At 47.7% G+C, this 20,949-nt stretch overlaps 2 protein-coding genes across 2 annotated transcripts; both read left to right on the top strand.

Annotated features, from left to right (window-relative positions):
• Positions 1-8,866: 8,866 nt before the first annotated feature.
• MYF6 (myogenic factor 6) lies at positions 8,867-10,549 on the top strand. The gene is made up of 3 exons (XM_033058567.2): positions 8,867-9,452; positions 9,704-9,794; positions 9,975-10,549. Exons 1-3 carry the CDS (start codon positions 8,937-8,939, stop codon positions 10,091-10,093), a joined length of 726 nt encoding a protein of 241 aa, XP_032914458.1. The 5' UTR covers positions 8,867-8,936; the 3' UTR covers positions 10,094-10,549.
• Positions 10,550-16,627: 6,078 nt separating this feature from the next.
• MYF5 (myogenic factor 5) lies at positions 16,628-18,089 on the top strand. Its single transcript, XM_033058638.1, has 3 exons — positions 16,628-17,134; positions 17,635-17,710; positions 17,843-18,089. The coding sequence occupies exons 1-3, from the start codon at positions 16,628-16,630 to the stop codon at positions 18,034-18,036; spliced, it is 777 nt and encodes a 258-aa protein (XP_032914529.1). The 3' UTR covers positions 18,037-18,089.
• The last annotated feature ends 2,860 nt before the right edge of the window (positions 18,090-20,949 follow it).

Raw genomic sequence — 20,949 nt, 5'->3', positions numbered from 1 at the left:
TAGTACTACATTTCTTTGAGTACACCAGAGTTAAGATCATTAAGATCTGACCTAGGATTGCCACCTAGCTGAACCAATGGTAGTAAACTGGTCAAGAAGTGTATACAGGACAAGGAGAACTTCACAAGTCTTATCATGCAATCTCTTTCAGAAATATCTGTTACACATTTCTTGTCTTCACCATAGTTCAGCACGATTGTTTGTTGCAATCGGCAGTGTGCACTGATAGTTCAAGTGAAAAAGCTGTTGATCTAACTTGGACTCTTCAAATAAAAATAAATTCTGTTATCAGTTACTATAAAGTTGCAAATAAATCACAAAGAATTCACATTTCTTCCCCAGGTATTTTTGATCAAAATAATCTCAAAGTACTTAAAATTGGAAAGCTAATTCCTTCCAAGAACCTGGTATGGTTGGTAAGACCATTCTAGATCATGGCTCACTTAGAATTTTTGGAGCATTGGAAAAGTCACATCAAGTTTGAACTAACTTTAGTCTCATTACAGCTCTCTGTATATGTCAGTTTGAGTCACAGGCATGACTATTATTCTGTGCGTACACGCAGCTCTTGTTGGTCAGGAAAAAGAGAATTATCTGATCACATCAGGCAGTTTCTCTACTGATTGTAAAATTCTTGCCTGACTTTCAGTTCAGGGACATTGTGAGGACATACTTATCTTCTGTCAGAGAATACCACACATCTCAAGAAAGTGCCATTGCTTTTTTCTAGTCATGTATTTTCTCCTCTTACTTCAGACCATATGACTTCACAAACAGCTTAGAAGTTCCAAAAAATGCTAAGCAAGTTCACTGTTAACTAAATCAGGACATAAATACAGTACTGAGCAGCTGGAATTCTGGAAAATAGTTTATGTGAAGTGTCACAAAATTCCTGGGACCATGGAAATATCAAATTTGAGATGCTTGACTGAGAAAGCTCCACAATGAGAGGTGATAATCCAAGCCTCTGCAGATTCTTTATTGTTTATAAACTGTTGCTGCTGCCTGTATAAAATCAACTTCAGCAAAGACATACCCTCTGCCTGGAAAGACAGCTAAATATCAGCACCCATGAAGCATTGATGCTGCTTGAGTGTGTTCACACACGACTTTTCAGGCAGTATAATGAATAATACAGTTCGTAAAGATGGTGCCAATTGAGTGATCATTTAACAACTCCTTATTCCATGAAATACTCAGGCCTAGCATCAACTGGATCAAGACTATATATATTTATATATATATATTTATATATATATATTTATATATATATATATGTATGTATAAAATATAAATATAATTTTTTATACACTGTATAAAGCCTTTCTGTAAATTGACATGACTTTTGGATGCAAATGGAGTGATCTTAGCGATCCAGAACCATCAGAGGGCTCTTTTCTCCAAAATAAATTTAAATTAATTAACTATTTTTAATTCATTGGCAGTCTTTCTTGGCAATTCTTCATTAATGACATTGGAACATTGAATGCTGATTTCTAATTCTCTTGTACCAATGAAAAGTGATTTCCTTGGAAAAAAACTGTAGAAAAAGGGTCTCTAAGGCTTCTCATTATGTCAGCTTCTTTACCACAATGTCTTTGAGGGTTGTATATTGTGCAGGATGGATTCCACAGTTTAAAAGATGTTAAAAGATTGAATCTCAAATAATTTATACAGTGGGTTTTTTAGAAATCCAAAGCACTCAGCAGCTCCCATTGAACAGAGCATGACTAGGCCATTATGTATGGACCTATCAAAATAGAATTAATTTATCATTGATCATGTGGAGTTTATTTAGAGACTGATAGTGCACAATAACTTGAGTACACTCTATTTCTTAGTTATTATAGTAGTCAAAGTAATAACTGCAAAGCTTACACTTCCAGGCAAACACTTCTATTAAACTGCTTTAACACATGAATGTTGTTCACAAAAAATGTCACTACAGGTTTGCAGATTCTTTTATAAGCCAGCTGGTTTACATTTCACAAAAAAAAAATTTCTCACTATTTTCTCTGAGTCTAAGCATAGATATAAGTTGTCAGTTACCAGTTTCAAAACACAGATCTAAGATTACTTTTTCAGGAATTGTTTATCTAATCATAATAGATTAGGTTTCTTACTCTAAACCTTTCCTCGGTGTTTAATTTTCAAATAATTTCCCCAAAAACACATAATCAATGCACTTTCCCTAAAAATCCACATGCTTACATTCAGGTAAAGCCTTATTTTGGACAATTTTTTTGCAAGCCAAGAGGGCATCTGGCCATCTTTTAGTCTGTTCAGTTTCTCTGACATGTTGTCCAGGGTAGTCTGGTGAAAAATTAAATACAAGTGAGTTTTCTGCATGTTTGTGTGAAACCTGATTAGAGTGAGAAGAGTAAGACCCATTTTGTCATATAGAATCTCTGAGTACTATCCCACTTTCATTCCTATCTTTGTTTGTATGTGCCAGATGAACTGCATGGAGAAGGAAGATTATCAGCTCAGCCAAGGTTCTTTCCATGCCTTGAGAAATGTCATGTTCTCTTTTAGGAGAGACCATTAGACTGCTTTGGATTTTGGAACATCACCAGGGTGTTTTAACATGGTACAGAAGTAGTCATCAGAACCATTTACTTATTTCAAAAACCTCAAAAAATAAATTTGTAGATTTTCCTTTGTGCCACATACCACAGGTACATTCAAGAAATTATGTTAAAACATCTTTAAATAACTTGTCTTTGAGCCTTCAGGAACACCAAAGCGAATGAAATCTTAGTATATAAACATGCAGAAGTTATTAAGTTGAAATTAGGACACACAAAGAGAATATGAGGCAAAGGAGTACAATACAGATCCTTGTATTTCTTAGAGTGGCAGATCACAGGTAAGCAACCTTGTATACAAGCATGTACCTTAAATGTCACACAGATGAAAAACTGAGTGACCTTCACAGCCTAAAACAGTTTTGCAGCTGTGCAACGAGTTTCTGTAACAACAGGATACAATATTCAAGGTCATTACTGCTATTTAATACAGTGTAAATTTATTTCCAGATGACTTTAACCCAATAGCTTCTATTTTCCAAAAACAGCAGCTATTTTCGTTTTGAAAGTGAATCATTTGGAATAATCATTTCATGTTTTTGTGATTTGCTGTTTTAAACAATCCCTATGTTACTGCTAAGGAGAGAGTTTTCTGTATTCATTACCCTCAGGGCATCTCCACAGCTTTCACTTCCAAGCCACTGCCATACCAGTTTTCCATGAAGGTCCATGGCTCTGCAAAAATCCCTTGTGAGAGGCCCAGAACAGTAAGCTGTCATTTTTCCACAGTCTGAGCACTGCACTCTTTTTTTGTATAGACAGCAGGGATGTGATCAGCCTGTGCTGGATGCAGAAATCTGCTCTTCACATACCCTTTTCTTCCTTTCACTTGCAGAATTATGGTTTGACTATTGCCCTTTGGACTGAGATTAGGTTTAGATGTCACAGTCATCATGTTCGGAAACAGCATGGTGTGAAAATGCATTTTACGCTTCCAACAGTCTGTAGTGCAAACAGACAAACCAGCATATAGTGTAAAAATAGCCTTTCACATAACTACAAAAAATGTGATAACAACAAGTGATTGCACAACATGGTGTGTGTCTTTTACTTATGCCACATTTCATGTTCCCTGTGTTTTGCCTAATCACAAGTAGAAGACATCTGTCATTATTGCTCTCTTTCTTCCTGTAAGAAATCCCTGCTTGTGGATAGAACCATGGAAAATGTTTGTCCCAGCCAGAAAGGTGCAATGGGCCTCCAGTTTCTGATAGGCACTCCCTCCTCCCCAGGAAAATGTCTTGTAGTAAAATAAATGTGTTTGTGCAGTGGTGACTATTTGTCACTGTAGACCCTGACACAGGCATTAAAGCATCTGCCATTTAGAACTGTGTCTCATAACTGGCCAACATGAGAGCTGCAATGAAACCCAATCTTACCATATTGAACTGGAGAAGTCTGTTTAGTTAGCAAGGTTGCACCTCTCAGATACTAACAGGACTGTAACTGATATGAACACTAAAGTCCATATCCAATCAAAGGCAAACAGCAATAACTTGGAACAGCCATACAGTCAAGACCTCTGTGAATAAGAATTTTTAAATCTCCCCCTACAAAGACTGTAAATTTACACAAAGTTGTCTTTTGTAGGTCTCTGCCTTTCTGGCTCCCCAGCTCCAGAGCACATACCCTATTTGTAAAACTTACATTTGAGGGATGGTTGCTACCATGTGCTTTTAAATCCTTTAAAGTGCCACATACTTATATACAAACACTGGCATGTACAGTACACACACTTCCTCTCGTCAATTCCTAAATCTCAGTGAGAAGGCAAAGACATTGTGGATATGTAAATAATATCAAATCCTTGGACAAGTAGAATTTGAATAGCATCAAGTAAACAAAAAATTTGAGGAAAACAAAAGTCAGTTAAGTCTAACAACACATATGAATTAAAATCAATAATTAAAACTGGTCTGTGTAATTCCTACCACTCTTGTGAAATTAATTTTAAGGCAAGAAGAGATAAGGAAATTGAGCTAAGAAGTGCTGATACATACCACAAGCCATGATACTCCATATGCTTTGTTCAGCAGCAGAACTTTTTACTATTATTATTACTTCCATGAATGTCAGAAAGGTTCTTTTGCTTAAATTTCCCATAGAGTCATTGTCAGCATAAAAAATGCTGGTTCCTCATAGGGCCTTCACTGCCCAGACTTTGAAGAAAACATAAGGAAAATCTCTAATCTCTATTCACCAAACCTTTCTGTAAGATGTTGTAGATTCAGGAGTAGATACATGCTTTTTAACAGACTACCAATCTTTGGTGGGCCAACTCTCCCTTTACACATCTGTCAGCCATTTCAAACATCCTACAAAGCAGATGCTTAAAATATCCTTCTTAAGGGAAAGGAAGGATGAAGTTTCTAATCCTCCATTTCCAATCCTTGGCATAATATTCTATTTCAGCAGCAAATCACACTTCTCTATCTGTTCCCTGAAAACTGACTACAAGTGTCAGTGGATCATATAGATGAGCCAGGTAAAGATCTGTCAAACCTGGTAGTGCTGAAGACCCAACATCCCTTTAACGTTTCAGGGTGCCTTCCAACTCAGTTTCTCATGAACATGCTCTTGAGATTACCCTGTAAGGAGAATGGAAAGTGCAGTAAATCAGGGCTAGTCAGAGGTTTGCTCGACAAAGGCATTCCTGACACAGTGAAATGAGAATGTAAACACATCCTGGGTGTATCTGAGTGTTCCTACTGACACATCATGAGGAATGACAGACAATTAACCCTGTAACAGGACTGGTGCCCTAATTATGTTACCACATAGGCTACAAGCTCCAGTACGCCCACAGCTGGATCCACACTGGTAACCTGCACTTCACAAATCCGCAAGAAGCAATTTAAGAATCATTACCCTTGTAGCCAAAGTATCTACTCATCTCTCAAATCAGGTACTGATTGAGTAGAATGGGGCTATAACTAGGGCTGAAAACTTCACCTTTACCCAGGTGCCCTTTTGCAGTGACACAAAGGAATGGATACAAAGGATCCTCATTGATTACCAACACCAGAGGGATCAAAGATTTAAAATGCACAGTGCCTGTGGCCGGAGCAACCTTGAGAACATTGAAGGAGAAAAGTGAGATATTTGTAATGGTATAAAGCATTAAGTGGGTCCTAGCTGACAAAATATTTCTCCATAATTCTGGACTAAATATCTGCTTAAACCTTAAGGTGTCAAGAGGGACCCAGGCATTCCAGGGTTATTATTCAAACACAGTTATCCAGAAAAATTGTATATGAAAAAGTGAATTTGGAGAGATCTGACTCGTGGAGACCAGCTGTGACTCAAAATGCAGTGCATTTTTCTCGGATTTGGTTATCCTGACCACTTACTGAATTCACAACTCACTGACATTCTGAAATACTTCTTTGGTAAAGATAATAGACCTCTTAGACCAAATACAGCACATAATGGTTTTACTTGTGTAAATATTCTGAAAATATATTTTCAGTGAAGCTACCATGTATAGACGCATGAACAATTTAATAAAGAACTAGCTTCAGAGTAAGTTTTACTGTGAGGTTCTACCAAGTTGACTGAAATTACAACCACACTTCAGTAGTTACCCTCCTTTCAATTCTATGTCCAGTTGTTCTTATTCACATGTTTTATTTCCTCTTATGTCTTTGTGGTTATACCTAACATGATCAAGAATACAAGGCATGAAGAGAAAAAAGGCTGGTATCAACATTTGAATCCTCTACTTGATTCAGTTTTGTAACAGAGAACATCTCTGTGAATATTTTATTCATACGTGCTAGGACTATTAGCTAGGTATGTTACATAAACCAAGCAAATGGAGTGGGAGATGCAGTAAAATTCAAGTTTCTTATATGATGGGGAAACTGATCATCTTCATTTAAATTAAGATTTATTTACAGCTGTTAGGAGTTTTGCTGCTATCAGTTAGTCCCACAAATGACTAATTATGCTGTACCCACATCACTGTGAGGAACTGAATCTATTTACTCTGTCAGTAAGTGTTGGAAAGAAGGAACATATTTTGTTTCCTGTTTAAAAAAAAAAAACAAAAAACAAAAAAAAAACAACCTGTTGAAAGCAGCAGGAGCATCTGGTTCCTAAACTTACACTTTTCCAACTTGTTGAGTCCACTTAAAGCTCTTGAAAGGACAACAACAAGTTGGTCATTATCTCTCCCTTAAACTAAATTTTCATTTGTGCACATTACCAGTAGACTGATCTTGCCTGTCTTGTTCCAAACATTCCCAGGGTAGCATTGAAGAAACAAAAGATTAAAAGAAAAAAACCAAGTGCAGTAAATGCGGGGGAAAAAATTAAACAATCAGCATACTTTTGGTTTGAGGAGTTTGGGGTCTTTTTGTTTGTTGGAGGTGGTTGATTTTGTTTGGTTGATTGGGTTTTTTGGTTGCTGCTTTGGGTTTTTCTATTACTACCATTACTAATGCTACGGGACAAAGACCGCTGTAACACCCAAAAGCTTGTAGAGGGGTAGCTTCTCTGTGGATAGCAAATTAAATCAGAGACACAAGGGATGTGTAAAGGTCAACATTATATTCCTCTTTAAAGGTAGAAAATTAAATTACAGGAAAAGTAAGTGACTGGTCAAAGGTCAAACAGAAAGCAAGTTGCAAAACATGGAAACTGAGAAACTGTTTCTTATGTTCAGTGCTGTAACTGCCAGACTGCCCTCTCTTTAATCTGAGGAGAGAAAAAAACCTCAGTGGTGGAATAGTATGAAAATTAGTTTTGCTGAGAACAGTCTGAATTTCTCTGTCTCATCAAAAACTGGTTATTGTTCTGCCTCATTAAAGCAGAAATGAGATCCACTCCAACAACACTGATCGGGTGAAAACAAAACCACAACTACTCTTAGTGTTAAAGATTTTTGTACTGCCAAAAATTGGTTTGCAGTTTTGGAGAAAGAGTTGAGTCAATGTAGCTTTAGAGAAATGAACAATTCCACCACACTTGCCTTCAGAAAGCTGAAGTTTGGACCTACATTTGAGAGCTTATGAGACCATTGCAGGTGCTTCATCTTCATGTATTATTTTTTCTATAAACAGCTTACACATGTGTATATACACAAACACACAGGAATATATGTACTTACTTATCCACATAAATATACATACATATGCCTCTCTGTGTGTGTATACTTATGGACACATATTACACATATACATATTTAAATATATATGATATTTAAAGAACAGAAGGCAGTGCAGGAAAAGAGGCAAAGAAGCCATTTTCCCAATCGTCTTTTTTTATGTGAGACAGTTCCAGACATGTGACATTACTGTATAAGCTACCAGAGAGTGATCACAAGCTCCATTTCTGTCTCTGTGTCTAGGAAGCCCTCTATACCCTGCCAGGCCCAGGGGATTAAACTTGAGTTACACCACACGCCTGGGCTTTGCTCGCCCTAAGCAGCGTCAAGGACGAGGGCTGTCCAGAGAGCCCCACCACACTGTAACCCAGTCACCTGGAATCACTCCTGTCACCTCATGGGCAACGTGGGAAAGTTCACACGGAAAGGCTAAGCCGAAGTGCACTATCTGTGGGTGCCTCATCATCGCAGCTCTGCCTTGGCAACCTTCCCCATGCGTGTGGAGGAGCAGCGAGCTTGGCTCCTAACCTTGGGCTGGCCCGGGTGCCTTGGGTCACAGGAATGGCATGCTGCAAGGGGAAGGTGGCTGGGGGTGGAAATAGCAGGGGCTTCTACTGAAAGAATTAACCCGTCTATTTGGAAAGTGATGGCTGCCTTTGAAATCGCTCCTTCTCCATCTATACTTAGCCCCGGGCGGGGAGGGCGTGAGGGGTGGGCTGGGGGAGGGCTCCCTGCGCAGCCCCGCGCCTTTGTCCTCCAGCCGTGCCCCCGGGGCCGCCCCCCGCGCCGGGACACTGCTCCCGAGCCCCCACCTCGCGTCCCTTCGCTGCACCCCGAGCTCACGGCACTTCGGGGGAGGGTGCAAAGTTGGGCTGTGTTTTTTTCCGCTCGTTTCTGTTGTTGTTGGGGGTTTTCTTGTAGGGTTTTTTTTGTTTGTTTGTTTGTTTTAGGGCATTTTTAATTGTTTTTTTCTAATTTTCTAATTTGTCTCCCACCTCTCGTGCCCCCCTCCCCCTACTAAATAGGAGATGTTCTCAGGACAGCGTCCGGGAGACTGGCTGGAATCAGTTTTGGAGGGTGATACACCGCGACAGCTAAAAGTTGGATAGGGTTTCAGCAGCTCCTATATAAAGCAGGGGGGACTTATGTCACTGCACTAATTAAATTCCATCTGGGTTGTTCCTCGGGGTGTTTTTGAGATTGCCACCCAACTCAAGCAGGCAGAGAGGCCCAGGGACAGCATGATGGACCTTTTTGAAACTGGCTCCTATTTCTTCTACTTGGATGGGGAGAATGGAGCCCTGCAGCAGCTGGAGATGGCTGAGGGATCCCCGCTGTACCCAGGGAGCGATGGCACCTTGTCTCCATGTCAGGACCAAATGCAGCCAGAGGCCGGCAGTGACAGTAGCGGAGAGGAGCATGTGCTGGCACCCCCGGGACTACAACCCCCTCACTTCCCCGGCCAGTGTTTGATCTGGGCTTGTAAAACTTGCAAGAGAAAGTCGGCCCCCACGGACAGGCGGAAAGCAGCCACCCTGCGGGAGAGGAGAAGGCTGAAGAAGATCAACGAAGCCTTCGAGGCTCTGAAAAGGCGGACTGTGGCGAACCCCAACCAGAGGCTGCCCAAGGTGGAGATACTGAGGAGCGCCATCAGCTACATCGAGAGGCTGCAGGACCTCTTGCACAGGCTGGATCAGCAGGAGAAAATGCAGGAGATCGGGGGGGACCCCTTCAGCTTCAGTCCCAAGCAGGGAAATGTAAGCACTGCCGCCTGGCCCCTGCGCCGCCGCGGCAGCGCCGCCGCTCCCGTCCCTTCCCTCCTCCTCCTCCTCGGCAGGGCCGTGCGGAGCTGGCGGGCGCGGAGGGCGCTCCTCGGGGAGCCTGCCGGTTCTCGGGCCTCCAGAGGTCCGCCAGCCCGGCCCGGCCCGGCCCGGCCCGGGGAGCCGCGGCCGCCCCACTAACACCCGTGCTCTCTCTGTGTCTCCCCGCCCCCGCCTATGTGCCGCAGATCCCCAATTCGGACTTCCTGAGCACCTGCAGCTCCGACTGGCAAAGCGTTTCTGACCATTCCCGAGCCCTAGGAGTCAGCCCCAAAGAAGGTAACTCGCCCCGCGGGCCCCGCTCGCCGCCCTGCCGGCCCTGCTCGCCCCCTTCCCTCGCCCCGACGGCCGCGTTCCCCGCGCTCCGGCTCTCACGCTCCCTCCTTTGCCCGGGCTCTCCGGCAGCCCCCGGCGAGGAGAAGCGGTCTGCTCTTTAATGCCTTTTCTCTTGTTGAGCAGGAGTCTCCGTTGTCGAGTCGTCGGCCTCCAGCAGCCTTCGCTGCCTCTCTTCAATAGTGGACAGTATTTCTTCCGACGATCCCAAACTGCCCAGCGCAGAGGAAGCGGTGGAGAAATAAACCTGGTTTTGTGGTAGTATATTTAACGGAGATGGAGCCTCCACCCTCTCTCCTCTAAACTATGTGACGAAACGAATTCACACAGTGGAAAGCCCGAGCAGGGGCCTTTTTAAGATCGAATCAAGGTATACCTACCCCAAAGAAAATGGCTTCTACTGACTCAAGCCAGACATATTTCCCCCTTGCCTTTTTTTCTTCCCCCGAGTTTTGTTTTCTTTAAATTGTGTTGCATAAACCATCCTCCTTTTTTTTTTTAATTTTATTTTATTTAAGATATTTACCTGTGTACCGGTGATCCGCTTTGTCTGAGACTCACCGGGAAGTTCATTCCTGTCTGAGTGAAGCTCTTGGTTGCATTGTGTGTGAGTCATATTTAAAGAGTCCCCCCCTCATTTCGTTCCTGTAAATAATTTCAGTACTGTCTTTTCTTTTGTAAACATAACATATATATTTAAATGGTGGAATGTGATATTGTATATAAGAACAGATGGATTTCTTGGATTGTAAAATAAAGCTCTTTGTGTTACAGTGTTTCCCTCCCGTCCTCTTAATTTCATAAAACAACCCGATTCAGGAGTTAAAACCCGCCTCTGACTTCAGCGAGATGAAGGCCAGAAGAGTCAGACCCCTGCAGCAGAAGCACGAGCCGTGTGACTGGAGGCAGGATACGAGACAGATTTTTCTTTCGTTCACTCTCTCCTCCTTTGGGGCCGCACCCGCGGTGTGAATCCCCGCGGGCTCCGGGGGAGGCCGGGCGGGCACGGGTGGGTGCACGGACAGGCCCCGCCGCCTCTCGGGCCGTCCGCAGCGCTCCGCGGCCCGGGTCCTCGCCGTGCTTGCAGAACCCACGGCCCCCTGGAAAGCGATATTGCTCTCCTAAAATGTCCAAGTGCCGCTCGAGTACCTTGCCAGGCAAAGATGCCTCGCCGGCCTTGCCCTGCACGTGGAAGGTGAGGTTAGAAACGGGTTGTGCAAGAAGATACCTCTGCCCGTCGTCCCGTACCCTCGCCACCCCGATCTCCTGCCCCGATCCTTGAGCCGGGAGAGGCTCAGTGCACCTCACCTTCTCCTCTCGACACCTAGGACTCGAACGCAAGACTTGTCTGCGGCAAAAATGACAGGCCTGCTGCACTAATGGGGCAGCAACTGGTTGTGACAGCAGCCGGTTCCCTCTGGGGCTGGAGGGAGCTGTAGTTTCTTCCCAGGAAAGGTAACTCCCCTTGACTTCCTTGTGTCTGAGGGAGAAGGGAATAGGGTCCTCCAGATAGGAAAGAGTTAAGCGACCGAAAGGGTTTGGGGGTGGGGGGGTAACAGCATATGAAGCCTTTCACTCAGTGATGTAAAAAAACACAGCCTCTCAGAGAATGGTGGAACGGAGCTGCTCACAGGCAGAGCGTTACGGTGTGTAATAGATTGTACCCCCGGGAAGGGGCGACCACCAGGGAACAGCGCATTCAGCCCCGGTACACAGGGCTCTCCGGACAGCCTGCGCAAGCAAACAGCAGACACTTCGACTCTACCCGCGTGCGGTCTCCCCGTCAACTTTAGCCCTTGATTTATTCTTTGTTTCTGTTTTTTGAAAGATCACGGTCGCGTTCCGGGAAGGTCTCCCCCTTCCTGGCCACGGATACACCGGTCTGAGGTGGAAGCTCTGGGTAGAGCCTGTCCTGAGAGCCGGCTCTCCAATCGGCCGTGCCTTCCTATCACCCTTTCTGTGCCGCTGTGGCCACCCGGGTGTTCAAACCAGCTATGTGCTAGGTCTAATCGTTCTCTAATGAGATTCTCCCTTGCAAGGAGAAATTGCGGGGACATTGTGGTGGACTCGGTGATGCAACAGTTTCCCCATTTTTTTTCTCCATTCAAATTAACCCCGACGCCTCGGGGAGCCCCCGGACTCTGCGAGGGGCCCTGCGTGCCAGCTCTGCGACCTGGCACGAGAGAGAAGGCGGCGCAGCTCGCCTCTATAGCGAAGGTACTTGCACTGCAAGGGAGTATTTCAGGTCGGGCTAGCAGCTCGTCGCCTTCCTCCCTAATTTGTTTTCAAACCCCGCCGCGTCCGCGGCAAGGGCTACACACAGTTCACACGGCGCTCCGAGCCCCGCGGGACCCGCTGCCCGCATCAGGGCAGGAGCCGCGCTGAGCCACCCCTCAAAGCCGCATGTCGCACCCGCACAGGGGCAGCCGACTGTCAGATTTACCCGCAGCCGGGCATTCACCTCAACAAGCCGCTCGTCCTCCCGGCAGGACCCCCATGGCTGCCTCTCCTCCAGCAGCAGGGTAACTTGAGCGATTGTTTGGAGTAAGTTTGCCCAAAGGAGAGTTTTTTCATTAAATAAAGAAAATACCTCCCGAAGAGACTCTCCGTGACCCCCGCGGCTGCAGCTGACATGCCGGGCTTCCCAGTGAAGGTCGTCAGTGTGTTTGCAATTAAAATGTTTGTGTTAGATATTAATAACGATAATCTTTATTTAAGTCCCCAGCCAAAGCAAACAGGGCCCTGAAATCACAAAATCAAAGGGCAATAACTGGGTAAAGACAAGAGGTTTGTGATTTAATGAAGTCTTTTTCCGGAGGGATCAGGCACAAAGTCATCGAAGTTTTTACCCAAATACGAGTGCCCCTGCCGCTCCCTCCTCCCCTCTGCTGGCTGGAAATCGCATACTGAGCACAGCCTCTACCTGCTCCGCTCCCCTGGGAATCAACCACCTGCTCGCTGTCGCAGGAGCGGAGGGATGCCCGCGGTGCGGGGCGCCCGGCCCGGAGTGGCAGAGCTCCGCCGCCCGCCCGAGGTGCCTGCGGGGCCGGGAACTCTGGGGGGGAAGGCGGAGGAAGCGGGGAATGGGGTGCCTGGCTGCAGTGCTGCCACGTTGGACACCTCTTTCCTCTGACGTGACGCGATCGAGCGTTTAAAGCCTTGTTTTTAATTTGAAGGGTTTTGGTTTGATTTTGGTTTTTTTGTTGTTGTTGCTGGTCTTTGTTTGGGTTTGGTTTGGTTTTTTCCTTTTGTTTTGCTGGGGTTTTTTGGTTAGTGGTTGGTTTTGGCTTTTTTATTGTGCATCTTTGTTTTCCTCGACGAAATCCCCCACAATCCAGGGAAGGAAGCGGACAGCCAGCAGCAGGCTTATCTCATTCTCTGAGCTCGAAGTCAAGGCGGTCAAGAGGCAGCACAGCAACTATTTCCACGGGAAAATTCCTGCGTGGACCAATGCTGCTTTGGGGACCCCGTACCGTTATTCCACAGTTTCCGTCTTTCTGTGGAGAATGAACGAGGGATGGGTGTAGGGGGCAGGGAGCGGGGAGGTTGAATAATTGAACCATGTGCTCGCCGGGACGTCCCTCCGATAGCAGGAACTAGCAACTTTTCCCAGTCTCAAGGCTGCTAAAACCCCCCTCGCGTCCCTTTGATCTCTTCTGGGAGTCCCGGGGAGCCAGCAGAGGCCAATGCCTTCTTCAGCTGTCCTCTCCACAATTCCCTCTGGCAGGTACTAATGTGTTTACTTAGGTGCGCACTGTTCCCAGCACTGGGGGGAACCAAACGTTTCTCACACGGCTGGAAGCGCCCGGCCCCACCAGCCCGACTGGGAAACAATTTTGTTGTCGGGGCATCACTCGCTGCCGCTGCCGGCACCCACGGACGGCAGGAGCGGAGCGGCTCGGCAGCATGATGCTACTCGCCCTCTCCGCCCTGCGCGGGGGCCGGTGTGCGCTCCGCCGAGCCCGGCCGGGCACAGCGCAAAGTGCTCCGGAAGGCCGGCGGTGCGCTCGGGGGGACCGCAAACACCTCTCGCCCCCTCAGTCCGGTGACTTATGGTTTCGGTAGGATTTTCTTCTCTTAAATAGAAAGGCGTGGGACTTGGGAAAGGATGGCATGCTCTGCAAACGGTGCCCACATGGGATGGAATGCCTCTAGCAATAGGAGCGGCACGGCGATTCCTGAGCAGAGGGGAGGGCTGGGGTGAAGAACACCATTTAAAGGGATCCTGACACGTTCACCACTTTCTCTCTACCAGTCCACAAAAGCAGACAGTGTCTGATGCTGAGGCTGTTCCCGCTCTCCAGCCTTGAGCCTCCTGAAATGCAGCACTATCCTCCCCCGCCCCCCACCCTGCACTTCGCCAGCAGCCTCATTAGCCAGCCTTGTAGTTCGTGTTTTCTCCCCCCTTTCTTTAGTTCCACTCGCCTACTGCATTTTTGCAAATTTGTTTTGAGATCACTTTACCAGAGGAGCCAGGGGCTCCTTAAGGGATACTAATTACTGGCTTTTTTTTTCTTCCTGAGTGACAGGCCCTTCCATGGTTTCTTCCATTTCCCCAAAAATATTAAAAGAAAAAGGAAAAAAGGAAATTGTTTTTTCCAGGGGAAAAGCACGTTTCGTAACAGCCCCAGATCGGCTGAGTTAAGAGTCAAATCTGCGAGCTAAAGCTCTGCATGCCAGGAGAGCAGGACTGAGGGGCTTGGCATAGTGCACCAGGAGATCTACAGTGCAAGCTTGGAGAGAAACCAAGCATGCACCAACCCAGAAAGGTGATCGGAACTGCAACCGGCACTTTAAAGATCAGGTTTATTTGTGCACGAAGCATAAATATGTAAACAGGTCTATTTTAGCAAGCACAAACGTGGTAAATGAAATTGTGTGTGTGTCTGTGTGTGCACGCCACAGCCCAGTGAAGAGTTCAAGTTACTGTCGAGCAGAGCCCTTCCTGACTAGTGCTGTCTTAGGAAAACAATAGGGAACTGACCTGTTTCAGATGTGGCCCAACAAAACACCAACCTGTACCTCAGAGCGGCAGAAGCCTGAAATTCTGAGCTTTCCCATTTTGTAACTTTACTCCTTTATCAGCTCCCTGCTTTTCATACAGTATTCATTTCAAAGGGGGCTCCCCGTGTTTATGGCCCCAAATAAACCAAAGCAGTGCAGATGTAGCCTTCCCCAGCTTTTGGATAATTTTGCATCCTTTGGTAGGAAAAAGGACGTGTGGGTGGTTGATTTTTAGGAAAAATTTTAGCCTAAGGGTGCAAATCCACCTTTGGGGAGTCGGGGGTAGTGGTTGTGGGGAAACAAGGATGGATTCCCTCCAGCCCCATCACAGGCCGAGCTGTTTGCCTTTCTCCTCCTTGCCCGTGCGGATCGGAGGGCTTCCCGGCGGTGTGCGCTGCCACTTCCCCACTTGCCTTGGTCACTTGATCAGCGGCTCCCGGAGACAAGCAGCTCGCCGTGCCACCACATTACCTCTTCCCGAAGAGAGGGTAACTGAAGACGCCTTTTTCCTGGGCACGCAAACCGGCTCCGTAGCGTTTGAACCGCTGCTGGGTCATTTGCTCTCCGTTTGAGTTAGCCTAGGTCACATAATTTTATTCCCAGGTAGGGAAGGTTTCCTTTACCTTCTCATAATATTTTCCTCAGCTACAAAAGCCACCTGGATGAAACCAAAGGATTCCTGCGCGTTAGCAAATGCCTGTTAAATGGCTTCATTACCACTCTAATGACCCTTGCACCGCTCCGCTCGGCTACTGCGGCGGCTGGGGCTCTGCAAGGCTTTTGTCCCCTTGTGTAAAGTTACTTAGGGATTGCGGGGTTAGAAATTTTACACTTCCAGGAGGGGTTTGTTGCACTGGCAGCTGGGACGCATCTGTAACGGTACAAGTTTGCCTGAAAGCAGAAAATTAGCAAGCCAAGGCACTGCTTGACTGTTGTGTGCCTAGCAGCTCCAGGTCACAAGAGTAGCAGAAAAAATGGGAGGGGGATTTGTCTCGCAGCAAACACATACACTTTTCTTTTATGAGTACCTTCCTTGTGATCCGATTCGACAGCACTAAAATCTGGTTTTCCCTTCTCCTCCTCTCTCCTGGCCACAAATTGCCGTGCATTGTTGTCCTCCAATTTGTAAATTTGAGTGGTCGGTGGCACACCTTTAATTACTAGACAAAGCGTTCCTCGAGATAAATAAACAATCTTAGGTCTCAGGAGAAGGTTACAATGTTTCAGGTTAGACCTGGATCACGGGCTGTGGGAAACTAAGATATGCAAGTGGACACTGTAGGTGTCCCTCCCGAGGAAACGTGTGATGGGAAATGGGAGATGGAAACACCGGGACGAGGAAGGGCTCTGTAGGAGCCACTGACAAGCGTTTCATCCTCTTCCACTGCCCCTCTTTCTCTTTCTATACCAAACTGCAAATTCACAGACTCCGCTGGAAATTCGGAGATGTCGCAACCAGTTCTTGGGAGGTCGTTCATTACAAAAGCGCCCATCTCTCGGCGCTCCAAAGGAGTGGTGCGGAGCAAATTGTCTCCTGGGGACTGGAGGGGGCTTGCCCAGACAGCTCCCGGCAGGGGCTGTGGTGGGATATGCTAATAAAGACTGGCCGCTGCGGACCAGCCTCCCTTTCCATGTATATATAAGGGCCCCCCGCATCAGTCCAAGGACACTTGTTCTCGGGTCGCTAATTACGGAGGAAATTGCCCCAGCGCACTGCGGAGCGCCTCGCCCAGAGTCGGTGGCCGCCATCCCGCACTGACGCCTCCGCAGCAGGGATGGAGGTGATGGACAGCTGCAAGTTCTCCCCGTCCGAGCTCTTCTACGACAGCTCCTGCCTCTCCTCCCCGGAGGGCGAGTTCCCCGAGGATTTTGAACCCAGGGATCTGCCTCCTTTTAGCGCCCACGGGCCCCCCGAGCCTGTCTGCTCCGAGGAAGAGGAGCATGTCCGAGCTCCCACTGGCCACCACCAAGCTGGTCACTGCCTCATGTGGGCTTGCAAAGCCTGCAAAAGAAAATCCACCACAATGGACCGGCGGAAGGCAGCCACCATGAGGGAGAGGAGGAGGCTGAAGAAAGTGAACCAGGCTTTCGAGACCCTGAAGAGATGCACCACTGCCAACCCCAACCAAAGACTCCCCAAAGTAGAGATCCTGAGAAATGCCATCAGATACATCGAGAGCCTCCAGGAGCTCTTGCGGGAGCAGGTAGAAAACTACTATCACCTGCCGGGACAGAGTTGCTCCGAACCGACCAGCCCCAGTTCCAGCTGCTCCGATGGGATGGTAAGACAGAGGCAGGACCCATAGGGCCATGGGGACCACAGGACGGCCCGCGGGCAGGTCCCCTCGGCCCAACGCCGTGGGAGCAGTCCCATGGGTGTGGGACGGGTCGCACGCCTCCAGACCTCAGGAAAAGGCGGGTGGTTTGCCTTGGAACAGGCCCCTTCCCAGGTTTGCCTTGGAACAGGCCGCTTCCCAGGTTTTCCTCTGAGCACGCACGTGGGCTCTCCGGGGATGCAGGGGGCAGGCAGCGCTGCCGAGGGCTCCCTGCAGGCGCCCCAGCCCCCGGGGTCCCGGCGTGCCCTCACAGGGATAAGGCTGGGGGAGACGGGGAAGACGGAGGAGGTGGGGAAGGCGCTGCCCAGCCCCAGCAGCCTGGCTGGGGGGCGGCTGCTCCGCTCCCTGCCCACCGGCCTTTATGGCCCTTTCCCTTCGCGGGGAGCGTCCCGCTGGCCCCGGGACGGGGGCGGCAGGGCCAGCACTCGCTCCTCGCTGTTTTGCAGGCCGACTGCGGCAGCCCCGTTTGGTCGGCGAGAGGCAGCAGCTTCGACGCCGTCTACTGCGCCGAGATGGCCCACGGTAAGCCCGGCTCGCCTCGGCGCGGCCTGGGGGGCAGAGGCGGGGCCCGGGGACCCCCCCGCCCCGAGGCTTTGGGACAGGCAGCGCGGCATCCCCGTAACGCTGCCGTGTCCCCGTCCCTCCCTCGGCCAGGGTACGCCGCCGAGCAGAGCAGCGCCCTGTCCAGCCTGGACTGCCTCTCCAGCATCGTGGACCGTCTCTCCCCGGCGGAGGAACCGGGGCTGTCCCTCCGTGACGCCGACTCCCTGTCGCCCAGCGCCAGCATGGACTCGGGGCCGGAGACGCCCGGGACGCCGCTGCCCCGACGGACCTACCAGGCGCTATGAGGGGCCGGAGGGGGCACCCCCGCGCCCGCCGCCCCCGCGAACGCTCCTCGGGAGAGAGCGGCAGCCCCGGAGCCCCCTGGGCCGCCGCTTCCCTCTGGGGCTCCAGGCAAAGCGTCCCGCCGGCCCTCGGCCCGGGGTGTCCCGCATCCCGGCAGGGCAGCCAGCCCCGCGGCTCGGGACACACGCGCTGCCCTGGAATCCCCGGTGCAAATAAAACGTGCTGTGAGAGAGCTCTCTGGCCGGCTGGTTCTTTAGTGCATTCCCTGGCATGGGGGAGGGCAGTGAGACTGGGCTGCGAGGCGCCCGCCAGCATCCCTGCTGAGCCCCCGGCCAGTCTCGGTCGCCCCTGGGCTCCTGCCTGCCGGGCTTCCCCCATCACGGCAGTCCCGAGCCGGGACTGGGGCCTGGGGGCTTGCTTCTCATTCCACCAGTGCCTATCTGAGACCACTTATGGAGCAATAAAAATGTGGAAGTTTAAATTCTCACACTCTATGTCCCGTTACGAGCGAAGTTTTCTTTATTTTCTGCAAAAGTAAAAGTAATATTTCACAGACATATTTTTCTATCCTCTCCTCCCTGCCTTCCCTTCCCATCCACCCCTGCAAAGCTCATGTTTCTCTACTGGGTATGAAGATGGATTGTGTATTCCAGAATTTGACCCTAAAATTGCATGCTGACTCTGCTCTTAAAACAGCTGTATGATCTAACTCTGATGCTGTGCTGGAGAATTTTGCTTGTTGCTCTTGCAGAGACAAATTTAGTAAAGTTAGTAAGAACAAAACCACATGTATTTCTTTCACAAGCCACAAGGTATATTTCACAATATTCAGAAAGCAGTATATATATTTATTTGCTCCTGATGACTATGGTCTTACTGACCAGGAAATAAATTCATTACTCTACATGGCTGTAGAAATAACCAAATCTTCATATGTTTTCAGATTTAACAAGTATTTCCTTCCAGGCACTGAATTAGATCTATCTACCATGAAAAATTTCCATCTTTTTGCACTTTTCTAGCTATAATTCAAAATTTTCTTAGCCAACCCTTCCCCCCTGCAAATATATATATGAGATGGAGAGATGGGCTCTTTCAGTTCATACGGAAACAGTTCCTATGACACATACTCTGAGTGGGAAGGGATACACACCTCACTATTGTGGTATAAGGATGTATTTGCCGTTTGTGTTTGTGTTGCTTGCATTCGGTGTCCAAGGGGCCTGGCAGTGATATTTCACCTCTGATAAATCTTTCACTTGAACCCAGCCCAGCTGAGTCATCTCACCAAAAGTGACCTGACTGGCCTTTGGCAGCATCTCTGAACCAAAGAGGAAAGAAGCCTTTGCTTACGGATGTCTCTGTCCCCGTAGTGCACTGAGGGTCTCTGTCTCCCCACAAGGGGCTGCAGAGAAAGTGAGGTGGCACCTGCCTTCCTGAGCCTGCAGCAGGGCAATGGCAGGTGTGTGTGTGACACAGGGCAAGGCCAGCCCACCCTTTGTGCACAGCTTCCCTCAAAATTACTTTCTGCCCTTGCCCATAGCCTTGAGGTAAGTGTTCTTTTCTTGCAAAATACTTTAGGAGGAGCCTTGACCAAAATGGGCTTTCTGTGTATACAGATATGTCTGAACTAATCATGGAGCAGAAGTGGTTTTAAACCCCTGCATTGTGGTCATGCAGAGGTACAAACTAGGTGTTCTCACACTCCTGTCATTGCAGATGCTTCAGGAGTATGCAACTGCCTTAACACATACACAGTCTTGGTTCTGGGGGATCAAATCCCAAGCCTTCTGTTCTCAGGAATTCTTATGCAAGATCGAGAACGTCACTGGTTTTATTTCCTGGCTTCTCATGCACTGCTGCAGTGTTGCAGTGTTCACTCCTGTCAATCAAAATACCATCCCAAGGATTCTTCTTATGCCCAGGATTTAATAGAGTGCAGATGATTTTAAATGGTATTTTGAAGTGAGCTAAGCTAGAGAACTTTCAGCATTTCATTCTGCTCAGTGCTGACCTTAGCAAGTGATCTCGGATGAAGTATGCAGAGTAACACTAGCAAATCACATGTTGGTAATGTACACCTCTCTTTGGCTGGCAGACATTTTGAGAGTCACAAAAAGGTCAATACTTCTGAGAAGTAGCTTTTCACAGTGTGAGGAGAAGCATTCCGTCTGTGGGATATTTGTCTGTAGCCTCCTAAGTCCTACTATGGTACTTTATAACCTGTAGGTTTTGCTATACACATCTGGGAAACAAAATCTGAATTACAGGACAGGGATGAGAAAAGCTCCCGTGAGCTGAAAAGTGCAATAATCCTTGTAAGGACTGGAAGTGAGCCCCATGAAACTGCCTTTAGTCTGTGGATTGGGAAGATCAAAAAGGCTGTTGGGAGATATACCATTCTGATCAGATATTACATATTTAATAAGTGGAACTGAAAAGAAAGATTTGTGTTCTATATGAAACATGTTCATTTAAGGAAGGCTGTGCCCTGAAATTAATACAAAGTTGGTGGTCTAGAAGATCTGAGCTCCACCTATCCCAACTCCTACTATGTGTCTGATTGCTTAAGGCTCTGGGGCAGCGTGTAGTGGCCTCACAGGCAGATGAGCAGGTGCAGGAATGCCTCATGGTGACAGAATAATTAATATAACACAGAAGCTGTGTTACATCAAGTTTTCTGACTACCACTCACTGCAGGGAAGGGAATAATTCTGTACATTTTTTTGAATACAATTAATGTTGTATTTTACCTCTGAAAACCATGCTTATTTGACTTAAATTATAACTGAAGGAGGCAGCTGAGCTTTGGTTTTTTGTGTGTGTGAAGTCTCTTGTATCTTTTGTTAATAAACCAGATATCTTTAGTGAAATACATATTTTAAATCCAGATCAAAAGGGACATTTGCACATTG

Source organism: Catharus ustulatus, chromosome 4 (assembly GCF_009819885.2).
Source record: "Catharus ustulatus isolate bCatUst1 chromosome 4, bCatUst1.pri.v2, whole genome shotgun sequence".
In the NCBI taxonomy this organism is placed as follows: domain Eukaryota; kingdom Metazoa; phylum Chordata; class Aves; order Passeriformes; family Turdidae; genus Catharus; species Catharus ustulatus.
The sequence above is the reverse complement of the archived record's forward strand: the minus strand, read 5'-3'. Positions and strand labels throughout refer to the sequence as shown.